General features: G+C 41.1%; 1 protein-coding gene across 5 annotated transcripts in view; it reads left to right on the top strand.

Annotated features, from left to right (window-relative positions):
• Window positions 1–19614, top strand: part of AOPEP (aminopeptidase O (putative)) — a 426177-nt gene that overhangs the window by 275305 nt on the left and 131258 nt on the right. For all 5 annotated transcript variants that reach the window (XR_005067928.1, XR_005067927.1, XR_005067929.1 and 2 more), the window contains exons 8-9: window positions 17536–17638; window positions 18302–18409. Coding sequence is in view for 2 of the 5 variants with exons in the window: in XM_037056214.1 (XP_036912109.1) it covers window positions 17536–17638; window positions 18302–18409 (211 nt within the window). In the remaining 3 variants the exon portion in view is untranslated. The remainder of the gene's footprint in view (window positions 1–17535; window positions 17639–18301; window positions 18410–19614) is intronic.

The raw sequence follows: 19614 nt of genomic DNA, 5'->3' as shown, positions 1-19614 counted from the left end.
TTACCTTTTTGCCTCTTTTCATGTTGCCTTTATTTAGAATATCCCTCCCCTATTGCTTGACTCCAGATACTTATGACTCAGCACAGATGTCACTGCTTGTCAAAAACCTCAAGCCCTACTCTGAAAAGACAAGCCAGTGACCCTCCTCTGTACCCTCTAAATACTCTGGTTGTATCTCCATCCTGATCTTACTGCTTTCTTTGATAATTATCCTTAGAATGAAACATTATTGAATTGCCCATATTTAACCATTTTTAACCTACAGAAACAGCAATTTTATATGATCTGACCTAATGTCTCTTCTGACTCATCAGCCTTCTGAGCGTAGGGACAGTATCTTCTTTACCTCTGTATACCACAGTGCTTGGCACTGAGTACATGCCTGTAAATGTTGAAAAAATGAATATTGTATACATCATGATCTCTATCCCTATGATTTTTATATGTTATTTGGAGAGTTGGAATATTGGCCACAAGACATAGATAGACAAATCCTAGGCTCCATCCTCAAAGTTCTAAGAACTAGGAGTTTAATATTGGTAGGCTTGTTAGAAAGCACCATTGGGAAGATGTGAGGTTTGAGCTAGACCGGTAAGAAGGCATAGTCATGAGACCGGTAAAGAGGTGGACAACAGGGAACTCAGTGAGCAAAGCATGGCAGGTGTAAGCAGTGAATTGATGGTGGGAATGGGTGTTAAATTAGAATGGGTTTACTGGAGAATATGGGCATTAAGAACCCATGAGACTGAAGGTGAACCAAGGAAGGACAGGCTAAGTAATGGAGTTCCACAGATGCTGAATTCAGAATTTGCACATGACCATCCAGGCAGTGGGAGCTATGGTCAGTTCCAAGAATGATATACAAATGAAGTGCTGGGAGGATTACCCAGATTTTAGGATGACACATGGTCAGACGTACAGAGTCTAGAGGCTGAACGGAATAGGTGGCTGTTTCAGGAACACAGGCCTGAGTTAGAAGAGCTTGAGATGCTCTTCTTGGTTGGCCTGAGGCTCTGAGTCTCACATTTGGGCACTCAAAACTGATTGAAATGTCAGTACAGCTTCAAAGAAGGCTTCTAATAATGTGATGTAAAGCTATTCCTGACTGAAGAGAAGGATTGGTCCACTAAAGGAACCAGGTGAATATGTGGTCTTGTGAAATTTGTTATGACTCTGAACAGAGTGAAATGTAGCAATCCCATTTCCTCTTGGCCCAGGTCTGGTCGATCCTGCCTCAGTTTAGAGAAACATCATCTGAGGATGCAGGCCTGCATTCTCTCTGGAGCTCATCAGTCTTCATTCTCAACCCAGGAGAGTAGCATGGGCTTTCTAACAGTAACCGTAAGAGCCCACAGCCTGCATTTGACTGGATTCAGTTCTGACTCCACCACAAGCTAAGTGACCTTGAGAGAGTTATACAACCACACTGAGCTTTAGTCTTCTCTCTGTAAAACAGCCCAAACTAGTTTCTACTATTGTAGAAACTAGTTTCTAGAGGAGCATGAGGAGTCCATGTGATAAAGATGGAAAAATCATTTAGAACACTTATATTAGGTTGAATCCCAGGAAATTGCCATTTTGGTGCATTTAAAATGGCTGAATATTGTCAAGTCCCTATTGTTATACCTATAATACATACTCAGCAAGTGTTAGATACTGATCCTCTGGCACTTGGTAAATATTTGCCCAAGAAGTGCCAGAGAACACAAGGACATAGCCCCCACAGTCAGCCCCACTCTCTCTCCCAGCCTATTCTGGTTTCCTCATCCTGCCTTGTTTCCCACACCACCCTCCCCAAGGCTCTGAGCTGGCCGTTCCTATCTTTTATTGCTGCCACCTTTTCTTGGCAACCATAAGGAGCACCCTGTTCTTATCTCTTCACCAGCCAGAGCCTGGAAACACCTTCCTTTCCTCCTGACAAACTTACAATTGACAGGAGTGTTTAAAAAGTTAATTTTATTAGGAACTAAAAGGACATTTTTTTAAAAGTACAATAGCCTTTCAGCCAAGATGGAGGCATAGATAGACACAGTGCCTCCTCACACAACCAAAAGAAGGACAACAAATTTAAAAACAAAAAACAACCAGAACTGACAGATGATCAAACTGTATGGAATTCTTCCAACCAAGGAGTTAAAGAGGAAACATTCATCCAGACCAGTAGGAGGGGCAGAGATGGGCAGTCTAGTGGAGAGGATTCGTAGCAAGGGGACAGCTGGCAGACCAGGCAATCCAACATTTGACTGCAGATAAACTGGGAGGAACAACTGGGGAGTGAGACAGACTGTGCAACCCAGGGTTCCATTGCAAAGAAATAAAGCTTCAAAACCTCTGACTGAAAAGAACTGTGGGGGTTGAGGTGGTGGGAGAAACTTCCAGCCCCATAGGAGAGTTCTGTTGGAGGGAACCACAGGGTTCTAGAACATACATAAACCCACCCACTTGGGAATCAGCCCTAGAAGGGCCCAATTTGCTTGTGGGTAGTGGAGAAAGTGACTGATAACTGGCAGAGAGCTGATGTTTACACAGTGATGTGGGTTGCCCCGGCCTGGAACACCTAAGGCTCCACCCCTTACTATATAACAGGTGTGCTGAGACAAAAAAAAAAGGCACAAATGAAAGAACAGATCAAAGCTCCAGAAAAAAACACAACTAAGCAACAAAGAGATAGCCAACCTATCAGTTGCACAGCTCAAAACACTGGTAATCAAGATGCTTATAGAATTGGTTAAGTATGGTCACAAAATACAAAAAAAATGAAGAATATGCTAAGTGAAATAAAGGAAAATGGACAGGGAAACAACAGTGATGGGAAGGAAACAGGACTGGAATCAAGAATTCGGACCAGAAGGAAGAAATAAACATTCAGCTGGAACAGAATGAGGAAACAAGAATTCAAAAAAATGAGGAGAGACTTAAGAACCTCCAGGACAACTTTAAACATTCCAACACCCAAATCATTGCGGGGCTAGAAGAAGAGGAAGAGCAAGAAAATGAAAACTTGAACAAATAATGAAGGCAGACTTCCTCAATCTGGCAAAGGAAATAGACTTCCAGGAAGTCCAGGAAGGTCAGAAAGTTCCAGAAAAGTTGGACCCAAGGAGGAACACACCAAGGCACATCATAATTACATTAGCCAAGATTAAAATGAGGGAGAGAATCCTAGAAGCAACAAGAGAAAAGGAGACAGTTACCTACAAAGGAGTTCTCATCAGATTGTCAGCTGATTTCTCAAAAGAGACATTACTGGCAAGAAGTATTCCAAGTCATGACACACAAGGACCTACATCCAAGATTGCTCAATCCAGCAAAGCTATCATTTAGAATGGAAGGGCAGATAAAGTGCTTCCCAGGTAAGGTCAAGTTGAAGGAGTTTATTATCACCAAGCCCTTATTATATGAAGTGTTAAAGGGACTTATCTAAGAAAAGATCAAAGTTATGAACAGTAAAATGAAAAGAAACTCCTAACTATTAACAACCAAGCCTAAAAAAAAAAAAACTAAGGAAACAGCTAGAATAGGAACAGAACCACAGAAATGGCCATCACATGGAAGGTTATGAGTGGGAGAGAGGGAGGGGGGGAAAGATACAGGGGACAAGTAGCATAGATGGTAGGTAGAAAATAGACAGGGGGGAGGGTAAGAACAGTATGGGAAATGTAGAAGCCAAAGAACTTATATGTATGACCCATGGACATGAACTAAAAGGGGGAAATGTGGGTGGGAGGGGGTGTGCAGGGCAAAAGGAAATAAAGGGGAGTGAATGCGACAACTGTACTAGCATAATTAATAAAATGTAGTGAAAAGTAAATAGACAAAATGTACAAGGATGTTTGGTTACAAATGAAAAAGATAAGATTAAAAGCAAAAAGAAACTTTAGAAAATCTGAATGTTAAACAAAAATGCTCAAACTAATAGCTTGAGGTAAGAATTAAATTAGCAATATTTCTAAGAAAAATAGGGTCTTCTTATGGTCCTTACCTAATAGCTTCTGGCCTAATCTGTGCATAAGGGCCATCCTGGTATCCCCTCGGGTTCTGCTCTGTAGAGCTTCCATAGCTTCTGCACAGAATCTGACCACAGGTCTGAGAAAAAAATGTTATTGCCTTTATGGCCTTGAAGAGTTACTGGCTGGTGCAATTTCTAAAGTGTCTACGTTGCCTTTTGGAATTCCTACACTCCACCCTTCATCCCTCAGTCCTGGGATTCCCTCCACCCTGTTCTTCCTGTGTGATTTTCTTTATTTGAACCACACATGCTAGCCAGCTAGCTGTATAGACCATTGCTCTCCTTTCGTGACAAGAGGGTGTATACGTGTGCCAGCATTTTCTGAAAAACTTTAGGGCTCTCGGCCAGCCAGAAACAGACTCTGCCCTTTCCTGTTTCAAAGGCCAGCTCCACCTTCCTGAGCTGCCCACTCAGTTCCTATTTCCTGTTAGAGAGACACTCTCAGCTCTCACTTCTTTTACCCAGCAAGGACAACAGGCTTGTCCAGAGTAGTTGAACTCAAATAACTCCCTGTTCATTTTTGTAGACCTTCTCTGGTTACTCATCACTGAGGTATTTCTAAGGGAGGGATAGAATTTTCCTCAACAGGCTCCTAATTACATACTTTTACTGTACATGGTATTTTAGTTTTACAATAACATTTAGTAGGGTTTTTAAATATAGAAAAACATAAAAAAGAAATCAGTTCATAGTTACTGCTTAGATAACCATGATTTAAAAAAAAAATAAAAGTACTTAACAGAAAAACTCAGTTTAGAAAAGTATAAAATTCCATCCCCAGCATAAAACCGTGTACTCAGCTGTCCATAGAAACATTGTTTTTTTTCTTTCTTTTTTAAAAATTCTATTTTTATTGAGGTAACTAACATAGATGTAACATTACATAAATTTCAGATGTACAACATTCTAATTCGATATCTATTCTTGCACGTTCACCATCAACAGTCTAGTTTTCTTATGTTACCATATATTTGGCCCCTTTACCCATTTTGCTCTCCCCCCACCTCTCCTCCTTCCCCACTAGTAACAGTTATTCTGTTGTCTGTATCAATGACTTTTTTATTGCTTTATTTGCTATTTTTAAAATTTATATTCCACATATGAGTGAAATCATATGGTTTTTATCCTTTTCTTTCCTACTCATTTCACATAATATATATATATATATATATATTATGTATATATACATATATACATATGTGTGTGTGTGTGTATATATATATATATATATATATATATATATATATATATAATATAGCACATACACACCACATCTTATTTATCCATTTATCTGTCATTTGACACTTAGGTTGTTTCCATTTCTTTGCCATTGTAAATAATGCTTTGGTGAACAGAGGGGTACTTATATCTCTTCAAAGCAGTGTTTTCATATTCTAGAAGCATTATTCTTAATAGCTAAAAAATGGAAACAACTCTAATGTCCATCAATAAGTGAATGGATAAATAAAATATGTTTTATCCATGCAATATAATATTGATCAGCCATAAAAGGAATGAAGTATTGACGTATGCTACAAAAACGGACAGAGCTTGAAAACATTTTGCTAAGTCAGTGATTTTCGACCTTTTTCATCTCATGGCACATCTAAACTAATTACTAAAATTTTGCAACACACCAAAAATATATTAATTCTTTTGCCAGTCTGACAAAAAATAGGTATAATTTTGAATCATTCACACTGGACAGCTATTGTTGTGTTGGCTGTTGTCATTTTTTAAATTTACAATGTAAGGGAAAAGAGCTTCCACTTTTCTCTTAATAATATAATCCCTAGTATTCTGTTATAGGCACATGTAGGTCTCTTTTATTTTAGCTGCTGCATAATATCCCAGGATATGAATGTTTCATAACTAACTATCTAACCATTTGTTAATTGTCGGACACTTTGGGAATTTCTAGTTTTTGCTTTCACAAACAGTGCTGTGGCGAATGGTCTTATACTTACTGTGAGTGCACTGAATGGTAAATACAAGAGCTCAATAGTATACAGTTGCCCATAAGACTAGAAGAGAGCTGCTCTCATAACTGTTTGTCCTGTGTTACATACTGGTGTATATTGGGTTTCAAACCCAGGCAAGCCCTCTACCTCCTGCCACCCCTCACTGAGGAGGGAAAGGTCCTTCTTTAGCTGCCACAGACCATTTGCTCCTCTTTGAGTCATAAGATGGGATGAGCCTTCCCATTATCTCGGCACATAGCACCACACATGCTGTGGTGTGCAAAATGTGCTTCCAGCCTCCCTTGCAGAAAGGGCCTAGTGTTTTGTCTGGTTTGCCTCTTTCTGGAATGAAGTCATGGGGTTTTGATGCAGTACAAAATTTTTTCGAATTTTTATCCTTTCTACTTTTGCTTCCTGTAACTTTCAGGTTTTCTATATTCTTGTGCTCTGAGTGTGTGTTCAGACAGACAGCATGTTTTATTATGATCGCCTGAGTCCTGGCTAGAGCAAGAGGTCCCTTTTAGGCTGGCTAACGAGGGTACCAGTTTGGGTGTATTGTATATGTACCCGTCTTTCCTCCACGCTCTCCCCCAGAATACAGTGCTGTAGCAGTGTAATGGGAGTCTTGTATTGCTTGCTTCCTATACCCAAATCTACTCTCAAATATGTGGTTGAATCAAATTCAGTTAAGATCCCTCTAATTAGTTTTTTTAATCAAAATCACCGTTGATTTATGAGGCCAAAGCTACATAGCAATCCAGCTCATTCCTTTACAGTGTGTGACTGATGTTTTACTTCCAGTCGCTGTAGCTTAAACATGTTCCAGGTTGTTTTACCTCCTAAAATGCTAGAGTACTATGGTCAAAAATGATCTTGAAAGTAATTTCTGCTTAACCCTCTTTTTCCCTGACAAACAGTCACCCAGCTTCTATCTAATTGTCCCCAGGACCCTGTCTCAGTGCTCCAACAAGGAGCAGCACCCTGTGGGAACAGCCCATCAGAGAATGGCTTCCTTCGCGCCAGCCGGCCCTGTCTACGGAGAGGGTCTGCCCAGCCCTCTCAGTCCTGACCTTCATTCAGAGTGGCGCGGGATTCCCCTTGCTTCTCCCAGACAATCCACATATCTGAAGACCATCCTCTTTATTTTCCTGGTCACTAGGTCACAGGTTTTTGTAAACTTGTCGTATGTGGTGCAGGTTGGAAGAACATTTGCCTTCTTAAGCTTGGTCCTTTGTGTTCCCTTCCTTGAATGGCTTTCTCCAAATGTGATACTGGAACCGAGCACAGCATTGTGTTTGAGGTTACACTTGTGAAAAATGCAGTAGGACTGTGATTGCTTCTCTTTCTCTGTGTCATCAGAAAAGACAAGACAAGCACTAATTAAGTTGGGTGTACTTATGTAATATCCTCAAGTTCCATCCATGTTGTCACAAATGGCAGTAGTTCATCCTTTTATGGCCGAGTAGTATTCCAATGTATGTATGTGGTATATATTATATATCTATATGTGTGTGTATTATATACACACATATTATATATACTACATCTTGTTTGTCCGTTTATATACTATATTTCTTTTTTAAACACAGTATCATACCCTTTCTCATGGCAGTTTTACCACTCCAATTCCCATACAGTTTTCCCCTTAGCAACATTCATTGAGTGCTTCCCATGTGCCAAACACTGTTCTAAGCACTCTAGATACATAATCTTATTTAATCCTCACAATGGCCCTATGAAATTGGTGCTGGTACCATCTTCCTTCCCATTTGATGGATGAGAAAATAGATGCATGGAGGTTGTTGGCCGTGTTCCCACTAGTAAATGGCAGAGCTGAGGTGGAAGCAGAGGTGGCTCTGGCTCCAGAGCCCAGCTCTTAACCCCAGCTCCCCACGCTCTCTGACCCCCGCCCCCCAGTACTCCCTGCTGCATCCGCATTGCTCCTGTCCTCCCGCCCACCATCGTGCTCATTGTTTTGAAAGCCACTTCAGTCACCTCTGGCTGTATCTTGAATTTACAGACAGTTTAATATATTATACTCAATCTTTTTCATAGGTAAATGCTTAATTTTAAAAACCCCTCTGTCCTTATTAACTATTGTTTGTTAATTTTATTATTGAATCCTCACTCCATCATGTGGTGGTTTCTATTCTTGAAGGTGGATGCTGTCTTTCAATCAACCAGCTAAACTCCTATCTTTGACTCTTATGCAAATCCGTTAAGCCAATAAGTCATCATTCCTTGGGTACATCCCTAAGGACTCTCTCCTGGTTATAGCAAGTAATTAATCAACAGCCTTGGGGTTCTGTTTTTTAGCCTTCTGTAAAGCCATGAAACAGCCACCACGTACCTAACCATTCTGCCAGCTGCCTGATGCCCACAGTGGGTTTCTGTAAGGGGCCCCACGATCCCTGCTAACTCCTCCAGTTAATCATGCTCTCTTCAAAGTGCCCGCAAACTATCTGTCCAATAACCAAGTCATGAATTGTGCCTCCCCTCCTCTTATCCCCTCTTTCTTTACAAATCAGAATAGCTTTTGTGTATCTCCATCAGCCCCTTTCCCATCGTCTCCGTGGTTGACCCCTCAGAGGTCTGTGACAGCAGGTGGAAGCTTTCTACCGTTGTGGTTTGTTGCTCTCCTGGGCCTGGGTCAGGACTCCTCTAAAGGATGCAGGAGCCCTCTCCACTTGTACCACGCATCATTCTCTGCATATGGAGCTACGGTTCCATAACAATGCTTGTTCTACCATGCACAGTTTGGTAATCTTTCTCCTTGGCAGAAATAAAAAAATAAAAAAGTTGAAGCAAAGTGGGAGTCAACCAGTTCTATTCACTCTGTCACCTCCTAACATCTGGTCTTCCTTAAGCTCCAGATATTACTTCAAAAGCCCTTTGTGTTGTCCTGGGTATTCTCCATTAACATCGGCTCATTCTGAATTTTGCCTTCCTGGCAACAATTTTACAGCTTCCTGGCACTTATATTTAGCTTTGTTTTTTTCCTTCTCTCGCATTCCCCCTTTCATCTTTTGAACACGTCCTTTGAAAATCCACGATATTGGGAACCTACTGCGCAGTCATGTTGGTGTCTTTGCTCTCCATTTTCTTCTCTGTCTCCTTTGAAAATGTGTCCATATTATCTCTTGCTATGTTGAATGTGGTAATATACTGCTCAGACCATTGTGTTAATCTGTTCCTTGTTTTTTCTCTGTTTGGGATTGTGTTTCACAGAGAGAAATTTCTGTGTTATGACTGTTCAAACCATGAGAATTGTTTTGGTTTTGTATTGATGCTCATTTCTTCCTGCTTTTCTAAGTGTCCTAATTTATTTTCCTAGCCTGCTTATCAAAATTTGCGGAGTTTCTTCCCATTTCCCATAGTCCTGCTAACTATAGTATCTTTCCTCATCACCAGTCTTTAGCAGCTCACCTCTCCTGTCATAGGCACCAGACACTGGCTCCTCCTACCATCAGGGGACAGAATATACCTTCTTCACTTTCCTCTGATTCCTCTGAGAGATGCCTCCTTCTGTCTTAAATCATTTCAGTAATTGACCTTTTCAACACCACAGTGATATCCTGCCGTGTCTGCTACAGTATAGTGGTGCCCAATGGGATAAATCTTTATGCTAAATCCACTGGAAAAGCACACAACCAGTCAAACTTGCCAAATACCATTAGCTTCAGTACAATACAACTTCATTACTTAAAGGTGTGTGCCTTTTGTCCAGTTCTTTGTGGTAGCACCATCCAAGAGCAAGTCAGTGGCCAGTGTTCATTATGCAAATTTTTCATAGAAAATTGCAAAAACAAATGGAGGCTATAAAACTCATGTACTTTTAATTATTCTGCCTCCATTTTTTTACCCACAATTTTAGTAATTTCTTCACTGAATTGTGTAGACCGTGGGGTGCCTGCATAAGGAATATACATAGGCCTAGCTCACCAGAACTTTAAGCAAACTCTAAATGTGCTCTTTCTTTTAATTTGTTACCTGATTATAACATGGTACAGAGCAGGCTTAAAGACCAACCCTGAAGAGGTTTGCATTCACAATCAGGGGTCTCACAAATGGAAGGTATAAGGATACACTGATGCATCATATCTTTTTTTTTTAACTTTTTATTTTGGAATAATTTTAGATTCAAGACGTTATCAGAATGGTAGAAAGAGTTCCTGTGTGCCCTTCACCCAGCTTCCCTCGATGATGACATCATATATACATAACTCTATGGTGCTGTGTTTTTAATGTCTCTGCCTGTGAGAGGAAGAGCTGGCACTCCCTGGATCCTAGTCTGTGGTTCATTATGATGATAAAAGCACATTGATATTATGTACTAAATGCCCATGGGAACTCTGGCTAAGTATTCTTAGATGTTACAGCGTTATTGACAAAGGAACTGGGCTTCATGGGGTTGTGTGACTCACTTAAGATTATGTGGCCCTTAACAGTCAAGATTCATGCCCAAACTCTTAGCCAGTGTGTTATGCTGCTTCACCTGTAGGTCTCACTTGTGCATTTGGAGCTCAGATGAATACCCTGGGGCCAGTGCCTGCACAAAGGTAGTTTCTAGCTGCTGACATTATTGTGGGTGAGAGAGGCCCTGCTCCTGGACCATCAAACCTTGTGGGACAGCTGTGACTGATACACAGACAGAGGTGTTGAAATGCTGATAATCTTTCTGTCTCATTTCTGAGATGCCTAGTCCCTGGCTCAAGCAAACAGTAGTGAGTTTATGGAGGAAGATCTCTTGTACTGAGGAGCACAGGGTAGAGGATGCCGGCAGACAGTCCGTGTGGGCTGCGGCAGAGCAGTAGGTGTTCAGACCCGGTGGGTGCATCTGAGCACCTTTCAGGGGCATTTTCCTGAGTCCCATTCTTGTTGCTAGTCCCGCAGAACCAGTCCTTTTTTCGAGGGGTTGGATTCCAAATCACTGGGTATCCAGTGTCACTGTCACCACTCTTTAAATTCTTCTGGGAGTGCAGTGGGAAAGGAAGGAGGTAGGCAGGGAAGGTCATGCTAATCTCAGTTGTTATACTTGATGCCAGGTACAACAGAAACCAAGGGCATTTCAGCCCAAACAACCATGTAACTTGGTCTCTCGCATTCCATGTATTCCAGCCAAGGGTAAACACTGGGGAATAATGTCTAAGAAATGCTTAACACTTTCATGTTTACAAAGTGCTTTCATGTTACCTGAGCCTCATCCACTTCTTACAGGTGAGGAAGCTCCATTCCATTCCATGGAGGGTAAGCAACATGTCTGTGGTTCTCCACTTAGTCTTTGGCACAACCAAGTTGGGGACCTGGATCTTGACGAGGCCTATGAAAGCAATAAGGACCTCAGTGTTCCAAGGACTCTGGTTCCAACTCAATTCTGCCACTAGTTAATGCTGTGGTTGTATCCAGGCCTCTTTTTCCTCCACTTTTAGATGGGCTTAATCACAGTCCCTGCCCCATCAGTTTCTTGTAGGGGCAGAAGGCCATGACACACGAGAAGAGCTTGGTGGGATACGTGGCACAGGGCAGTTATAGGAAATGGTGGCTGTTCGTTTGATTCCTTATCCATTAGGAATGAACCTACCTATAACTCATAGAATAGTAAGCAGTTCTGACTTAAACAAATGGGGTTTATTTTTCTCAAACAATAAGCAGTTTGAAGGCAGGCAGTCTTCGGCAGCCAACAGCTGAATGATGCCACTAAAGACTATTTGCCTTCTTTCATTCTATCTGGTCTCCATAGCATATTGGTTTGCTGATTCATAGTTGGAAGGTGGCTGCTGCAGCTCCATCTACCGTAATTGCGGGGAAGAGGTGCAGTACCAGTTATTTTCCCCTTTTGTAAAGAAAGCAAAAGCTATCCCAGAACCCCACTTCCAACCACAGCAGATACCTGCTTTTGCCTCATTGGCCTGGTCCATATCTTCCAACTATTTGTAGCCGAAAGGACACTTGGAAAGTGAGCATTTAACTTTTCAAATTTGATCATGTATGTGGCAAGGAAGAAGGTGGATGAAATGGGGGGTAGACTGAGCCAATTGTATTTGCCACAGTTCTTCCTGATTCTCACAGTGTTATTTTTAAAAGATATTTCATTGGTTGTCAGATATATGAGGTGTAGTTAATCCCAGTCATGTCTTCATGGCAAAGCCCCTTTTCTAGACTGGCTCCCTTTTAGTCTCACAAAATGTAAACTGTTTCATGTGCATCTGTTTTTCTTAACCTTTTAATTAGAGTATAGCATACATACTCTGAAGTACACAGATATTTCTAGGTGGCTTAATAGATTTTTACTATTTATCCTCATGAAGGATAAATAGATTTTTACTATTTATCCACTCTGATCAATATTTGGGATGTTCCCCGCATCCCCAAAATCTTCCTCTTTTCCTCACTCTGTCAATACTTCTTCCAAAAGGTAGCCATTCTTCTGATCTCTATCCCCATAGCTCTGTTTTGCCTGTTCTTTGACCCCATCCAGGTAGAATTGTACATATATATGTATGGACAGCAGTGTACCCCCACCCCATTATCCATGGAGTGTGCATTCCAGGACCCCCCAGTGGATGCCTGAAAGCATGGGTAGTTCCAAACCCTATGTATACTGTTTTCTTCCTTGCGTACACTTAAATGAAGCACTTTCTGGCTTTTCTAGCATGTCTGAATTGCCATCAACACTACTTTTGTGCTTTGGGGCCATTATTAAGCAAAATAAGGGGAACACAGCATTGTGATACTGTGACGGTTGATCTGATCACAGAGAAGGCTACAAAGTAAGGCAGGGAGCACATAACAATGTGGATACGTTGGACACAGAGGTGATTCACATCCCAGGTGTGACAGAGTGGGAAGGCCATGAGATTTCACCAAGCTACTCAGAGCAGCATGCAATATAAAAGTTACAAACTGTTTACTTGTAGAATTTTGTATTTAATATTTTTGGACCTCGGTTGACCATGGGTAACTGAAATTATGGAAAGTAAAACCGTGGGTAAGGGGAAACTGCTGTACTCTTTTGGGGTGTGACTTCTTTCACTCGCCTGTGAGAGTCATCTGTTCCCACATGTAGTGGGAGTTCATTCGTTCATGTGTTTCCTGCTTTCTCTCTGTGCAGACCTGGAATCAGTGGCATTGTGAGAACCAGAGTAGCACAGCCCTTTTTCACTCGTGGAGCACTGCAGAGGTTGCCTGGGCACTGCTCCCTCCAGCACCGCATCTACTTTAAAAGGAATCTCTTGGGGATTTCTGCATTTGCCTTGGATGCTGTCAGCCTAAAGGAATTTGCTTGAACACATCTTCATTTGGAGAGGGTAGAAGGAAAGAATAAGCGAGTGATGCTTTCTGGAAGGACATTTTTAGGCAAAGGAAATAAAGCACCAACTAAAAGCATCATTAGGAACTTGAGCCTAGAAACCAGCCTTCAGCACTGAGATTTACATCTGTCTTCTGCACCCCACCCCTTCTACTAGTCTAATTCAGAGCTCAAGGGCTTAAGAAATTTACAGCAAGCCTGTCTCTCTCAAGGCTGGGAAAACTGGTTTGAATTCAGGTTCTGAGAAGCCTTCCTCCCTGCAAAGGCTGTGGCTGGTGGGCTTTCCCTATCAAAGCCAGTGTGGTTTTCTTTATAAAAACACTCAACCCCAGGACAAACTTGAGAACAGGAATAAAGCTGATGCTTTTCAATACAGTCTCAAATGAAGATGAAAGGGACTAGTTATTCCTACAAGCATAGTCATGCAGCTAAGTCAGGGGTCAAGTAGAAAAACTGAAACTATACGCTTTGCTCTAGTGGCTGGTTGTCCCAAGCCTTGTGTTTGCTGGGGTAATGTACTGAAATGTCCAGCAGAGATTTAATTGGAGGTTCTTTGCTTGGCAGTTAGAGCACACTGCAAAGGGGTCAGTTTGGCAAGCTGAGTCATCCTCAGGCAATTCCTTTTAGGCTCAACATACTCACATGTTGTGTTTGTGGACGTATGGGATTAAATGAAAGAACAACCTGAATCCATTGCCTTTAACATCAGATGACCAACCTTGAATTTAGCAGTTTTCATTGCTAACAACTTTATAATGTTTTATTATTAAGTTTATTGAATAATAAACTTAATAATAGAATTTGAATAGAATTAAGGCACTGTTGAGCAATTATCTTATGTATTCCTGGCCCTTACCAGGGATTTTACATACATATTTCCATTATTCCCCATAGGACCTGGGAAGATAGGTAGGATGACTTCCATTTTGCAAGTGAATAAATTGAGGATTAAAAAATTTAACTAAACTGCTAGTAAGTTAACAGGCATAAGAAGGATGAAATTCAACACGCAGTCTCTTAAGTCCAAAGGCTGTGTCACTTACACTTACACCACACTACCATCTAAAAATAACCACCGGCATTTCTGACATGCTGGTACTCTCAGGAGCCTTTGAGTTCCACTCAGGTCGGTATGTACTCTTTTGTGTTTGTCCAACAAATGACTGGCTTTAGAATAGCTGAAAGCTGGACTTCCGCCAAGATGGAGGCATAGGTGGAAACACTGTGCCTTCTCCCACAACCAAGTTTCAATACAACAAAAGTTTTGGAGAAGTAAGACACACCCAGAGACCAGAAAATGGAATTATACGGAAGTCTGACAGCTACGAACCGTTCAACGAGGACGGTAAGAGAGGTGGAGCCAGCAGCGGAGCAGGGTCGGGCAGGACAGACCAAGGAGCGCAGGCAGCCCGGATCTAGCCGGGGTACGGGGCAGACTGACCAAGGTCCCACATTTGCGCACAGTGAGATGGACCACGCAGGTCTCAGGGGGCGAACCCAGTGGTGGAGGGCTGACAGCGGTGGCACACTCACGTGCGGTGGAGCGAGGCACGTGGGCCTGGTGATGGTGGTGGCTGCGGTGCTGGTGAGGGTCGCCGCAGCAGGCGGTGGAGGGAAGCCATTGTCCCTCTTTGACCCCACCCCCACATACAACGTCACAACCCAGCGACTTAGTTGCCCTGCTCTGGTGAAAACCTAGGGCTCCGATCCTGCTACTTAACAGGCACGAACAGCCCAAAAGATGGCGCAAGAAGAACTCAAAGTCCCAGAGCCAATAACTCTAAGTGACCAGCAGATTGTCAGCCTCTCACAAGCCCAATTTAAGACACTGTTTATCAGGATGCTCACAGAACTGGTTGATTATAGTCACAAATTAGAGGAACATATGAAGGCTAAACTAATTGAAATGAAGGGAAATGCACAGGAAACCAATAGCGATGGAAAGGAAACTGGGACTCAAATCAATGGAATGGACCAGAAGGAAGAACAAAACATCCAACCAGAAAGGAATGAAGAAATGAGAATTCAAAAAAATGAGGAGAGGCTTAGGAACCTCCAGGACATCTTTAAGCGTTCCAACATCCGGATTATAGGGGTACCAGAAGGGGGAAAGAAACAGCCAGGAGTGGAAAACTTATCTGAACAAATAATAATGGAGAACTTCCCCAGTCTGGCAAAGGAAATAGACTTCCAGGAAATCCAGGAAGCTCAGAGAGTGCCAAAGAAGTTGGACCCAAGAAGGAACACACCAAGGCACATCATAATTACATTAGCCAAGACTAAAATGAAGGAGAGAATCCTAGAAGCAGCAAGGGATAAGGGGACAGTCACCTACAAAGGAGTACCCATCAGACTGTCAGCGGATTTCTCAAAAGAGACCTTACAGGCAAGAAGGGGCTGGAAAGAAGTATTCCAAGTCATGAAATCCAAAGACCTACAGCCAAGATTGCTTTATCCAGCAAAACTTTCATTTAGAATGGAAGGACAGATAAAGTGCTTCTCAGATAAGGTCAAGTTCAAGGAGTTCATCATCACCAAGCCCTTATTATATGAAATGCTAAAGGGACTTATATAAGAAAAAGAAGATGAAAAATATGAACAGTGAAAGGACAGCAAACACACAGTTATTAACAACCACACCTAAAACAAAAGCAAACCAAGAGGACAGCTAGATCAGGAGTGGAACCATAGAAATGAAGAACACATGGAGGGTTAGCAACAGGGGAGTGGGAGGAGGAGAAGGGGGGAGAAGGTACAGAAAATAGCATAGACGGTAGGTAGAAAATAGATAGGGGGGAGGGCGAGAATAATGGGGGAAATATAGAATCTAAAGAACTTGAGACACGTGGTTATAAACTAAGGGGGGGAGAATGGTGGGGGAGGGAGTGTGCGGGTGGAGGGGAATGAAGGGGGGGAATAGAACAACTGTAATGGTATAATCAATAAAATATATATTAAAAAAATAGAATAGCTGAAAGCTGCAAATACCTTGCCACATAGTTTAATTTTAGCTAGTTTTTGCAGCTTCACTATAACACAATTATATTTTATTAAAAGGATTTTTTAAAATATTTAAAATCATAGAGCATAACAGAAAACACTCTAATAGATAATAAGGACTCATTGGTTTTGGTCCTAATGTTGCCACAAATCAAAACAAACCGTGGATGAAGAAAACTTGGATGATGAAAACTTGGATGAAGACTTAATTCCTACGTGCCTCGTTTTCCCTTGTTTGTGAAATGAGGAGATTGAAATATGTGGTTATGAATGTCCATACCTGTTCTAAAAACATGGGCTTCTGTAACTTTCGTTTTTGTGATTCTAAAATTACTTCAGAGTACAATACTTCTTTTAAATTTTGTTTTTATCTTTCAATTTAACATTCAATAATACCATATTAGTTTTAGCTATATAGCATAGTGGTTAGACATTTGTATAACTTAAATTTTTTTTAATCTTTATTGTATGTTTTCCCATTACTATTTTGTCCTCATATATCCCCCTCACCCCAGCAATCGCCACACTGTTGTCCATGTCCATGGACATTTATATAACTTTCAAAGTGATTCCCCCTTTAAGCCTTGCACCCACCTGACATCATGTAGAGTTATTACAATATTATTGACTACATTCCCTAAGCTGTACCTTATATACCCATGTCTATTTTATAACAGTCAGTTTGTACTTCACCTCTTTCACCCAATTCCCCCAACCTCCTCCCATCGGGAAACCATTAGTTTGTTCTCTGTATCTGTGAATTTGCTTCTGTCTTGCTTGTTCATTAAATAAATGTTTCTTAAAGTGGCCTCATTATTAAACACAAATCAGGATAATTGAATATAACATGAGGCTTTCAAAATTTTTTGAAAAGATGTAAGTTCTTTACTCTTCAAAGTAAGACACATTTTCCATTGCATTTTCCAGTCCATCATTCCCACCAAAAGAAAAGTGCATAGGTTCTTACACAATGCACATTGGAGCTTTGATTCCTTGAAGGTCTGGCAAGCATTAATCTCGGATAAGATGATGTAAAATATTGCCAGTGGCCAGCCTCAAGTTGCCAACCCAAATATAAATCTTTCCTTGTTCAGTATACACATTTATAATGTAAACTGTTTTAAATTATACCTGGTACTATTGAATAGAATTAAGGCACTGTTTTGCAATTCTGAAAATAAGACTATGATGATATTATGGTCTAGTTAGTTTAAAGTGTGCTATACTTAAAAAAAACTTTTACTGCATCATTTTAGACCCAATAAAGAGAAAACTGGCCATATGAGTGACTCAGGATCATCTGTCATCAAACATGGGCTCAACCCAGAGAAGGTCTTCATGCAGGTTCATTATTTAAAGGTAAGCGCATCTAAGTGACAGAAGCCAGTTACTATGGTCAGGCAGTTTTTTGGTTATATATATAAACAGAGAAGATTAGTATTTGGTAACATGGTTGGGGCAAAACAAACAAACAAAAAAAACCCTACATTGTAATAACATTTGACTGGATAGATATCTGCCTATCCAATAATTAAAACACTTTATACCCCCCAAATAGAGCATGAGTCAAAGGAACCTGAATAATTTCCAGCCCTGTATCTCCTTTCTCCCTGCCTCATGTCAGTTTTGAAGAGCAGGATCTTAAAATTGCTGTCATGTTCCAATTAGAATATAGGAATAAGAAGGAAGTTTTTGAGTTGTAAAGTTCTTTCCTGATTGCTGAGGGAGAGAGGAGCCACGTCCCTCTGTCCTTCTGGTCTGTGATGAGTGTCCAGACTTCATGTAAACCAAGAAAAAATGAAAATGGGAATGCCCAGATGAGTTGAAAACAAAGTAGTTGATCCTTAATTTCTAGGCCCAACCCTGCTGGTAAGAATATGAAGGGCGGCCTGGAACACATCACTGGAGCATTCTGGTTGTGCACAAAGTGCTGGTGGCTGAGTTAGGGTTGGTTGTGTAAGCATTCTTCTGATGAACCTATGATAGCCATCATTTTTACTTCTACTTCTTCCTTTCTTCTAGGGCTATTTTCTTCTCCGGTTCCTTGTTAGAAGACTTGGAGATGATATCTATTTCTCATTTTTAAGAAAATTTGTTCACACATATCATGGGCAGTTGATTCTTTCCCAGGTAATTTATGAGTTCTCATGAGTGTGATATACAGTTGGTAGGGGTATGGCATGTGGGGACTAGATGATATAAGCATTAAAAAGTGGGGGAAAGATTTACGATTTAATGCAGTAGGAAAAATGGGAAGCTAATGAAGTGGAAACAGGGAAGTATTGTTTTAGAGAGGTGATCTCCCTCCAGTTTCAAGATATCTGTGACCCAAAGCTATCTTGTGCACAGTGATATGGATAGTTGCATCTTAAGTGACCTTAAAAACAAAAACAAGAAAACAATCTTGTTCCACTACCTGGAATGATCTTTGCAAGGTTGCCTCCTTCTTATCCTTTTGTCTTGGCCTAAATACCACACTCTCAGAGTCACCCCAGCTAATCATATCTGCATCCACCCTGTCATTCTCTACCCTTTGCCTTTTTACTAGCCTTCATTGTCATTGCTATTGCATTGTTTATAATTATATTTTTATTTAAGGTCACTTGTTTTTTCCTGTCTCCTCCATTCTATGTATAAACTCAGCAAGGTCAGACCATGCTTTTCATTTGGTCACTACTTAGTACGTAGTTGGCACACAGTTTGTACACCATGTGTATTTGATAAACCAATAGATTAACAAGATACACTGAAATATTCAGACAGCCAGATCTCAAAACTGTCAGAGAAAGGATGTCAGCTTATATAAGTGTGTGGCTGAGGTGCACATAGCAATGAGAAAGTTAACAAAGGGGACCTGCTCTGGAAACAGTGCTCATAGCTAGCTTATAGAGAGTAGAGAATATAGCCTCAGCTCAGACTAGATTGATGGGTTTCTTTTAAAAAAGATTTTATTTATTTGCTTTAAAAGAGCAGGGAAGGGCGGAAGAAAGAAAGGGAAAGAAACATCAATGTATGAGAGATACATTCATTGGTTGCCTCTCACATACCCACAACTGGGGACCCAGCCTGCAACCTAGGCATGTGCCTGACTGGGAATCAGACTGGCAGCCTTTCAGTTCACAGGTTGGTGCTCAATCCACTGAGCCACACCAGCCAAGGATGGGTATTTTTGATATTTGACATTTGTGCTCTTATGCATTTGGGGTCACATTGTCCACATCGTCAGACATAAATGACGTGCAAGTATACTCTGAATGCATGGAGAGAAGATGGTGAGTGTGCTGGCTCTTCCTCATCTCCACATTCCTTTTATTCTTTTGGTTAGGGAAAAGGGG

The sequence above is a fragment of the Sturnira hondurensis genome, unplaced genomic scaffold (assembly GCF_014824575.4).
Source record: "Sturnira hondurensis isolate 20B ecotype Veracruz unplaced genomic scaffold, ASM1482457v3 Scaffold0008860, whole genome shotgun sequence".
In the NCBI taxonomy this organism is placed as follows: Eukaryota; Metazoa; Chordata; class Mammalia; order Chiroptera; family Phyllostomidae; genus Sturnira; species Sturnira hondurensis.
Note: the sequence above shows the minus strand (reverse complement) of the source record. Positions and strands in the feature narration are given on the sequence as shown.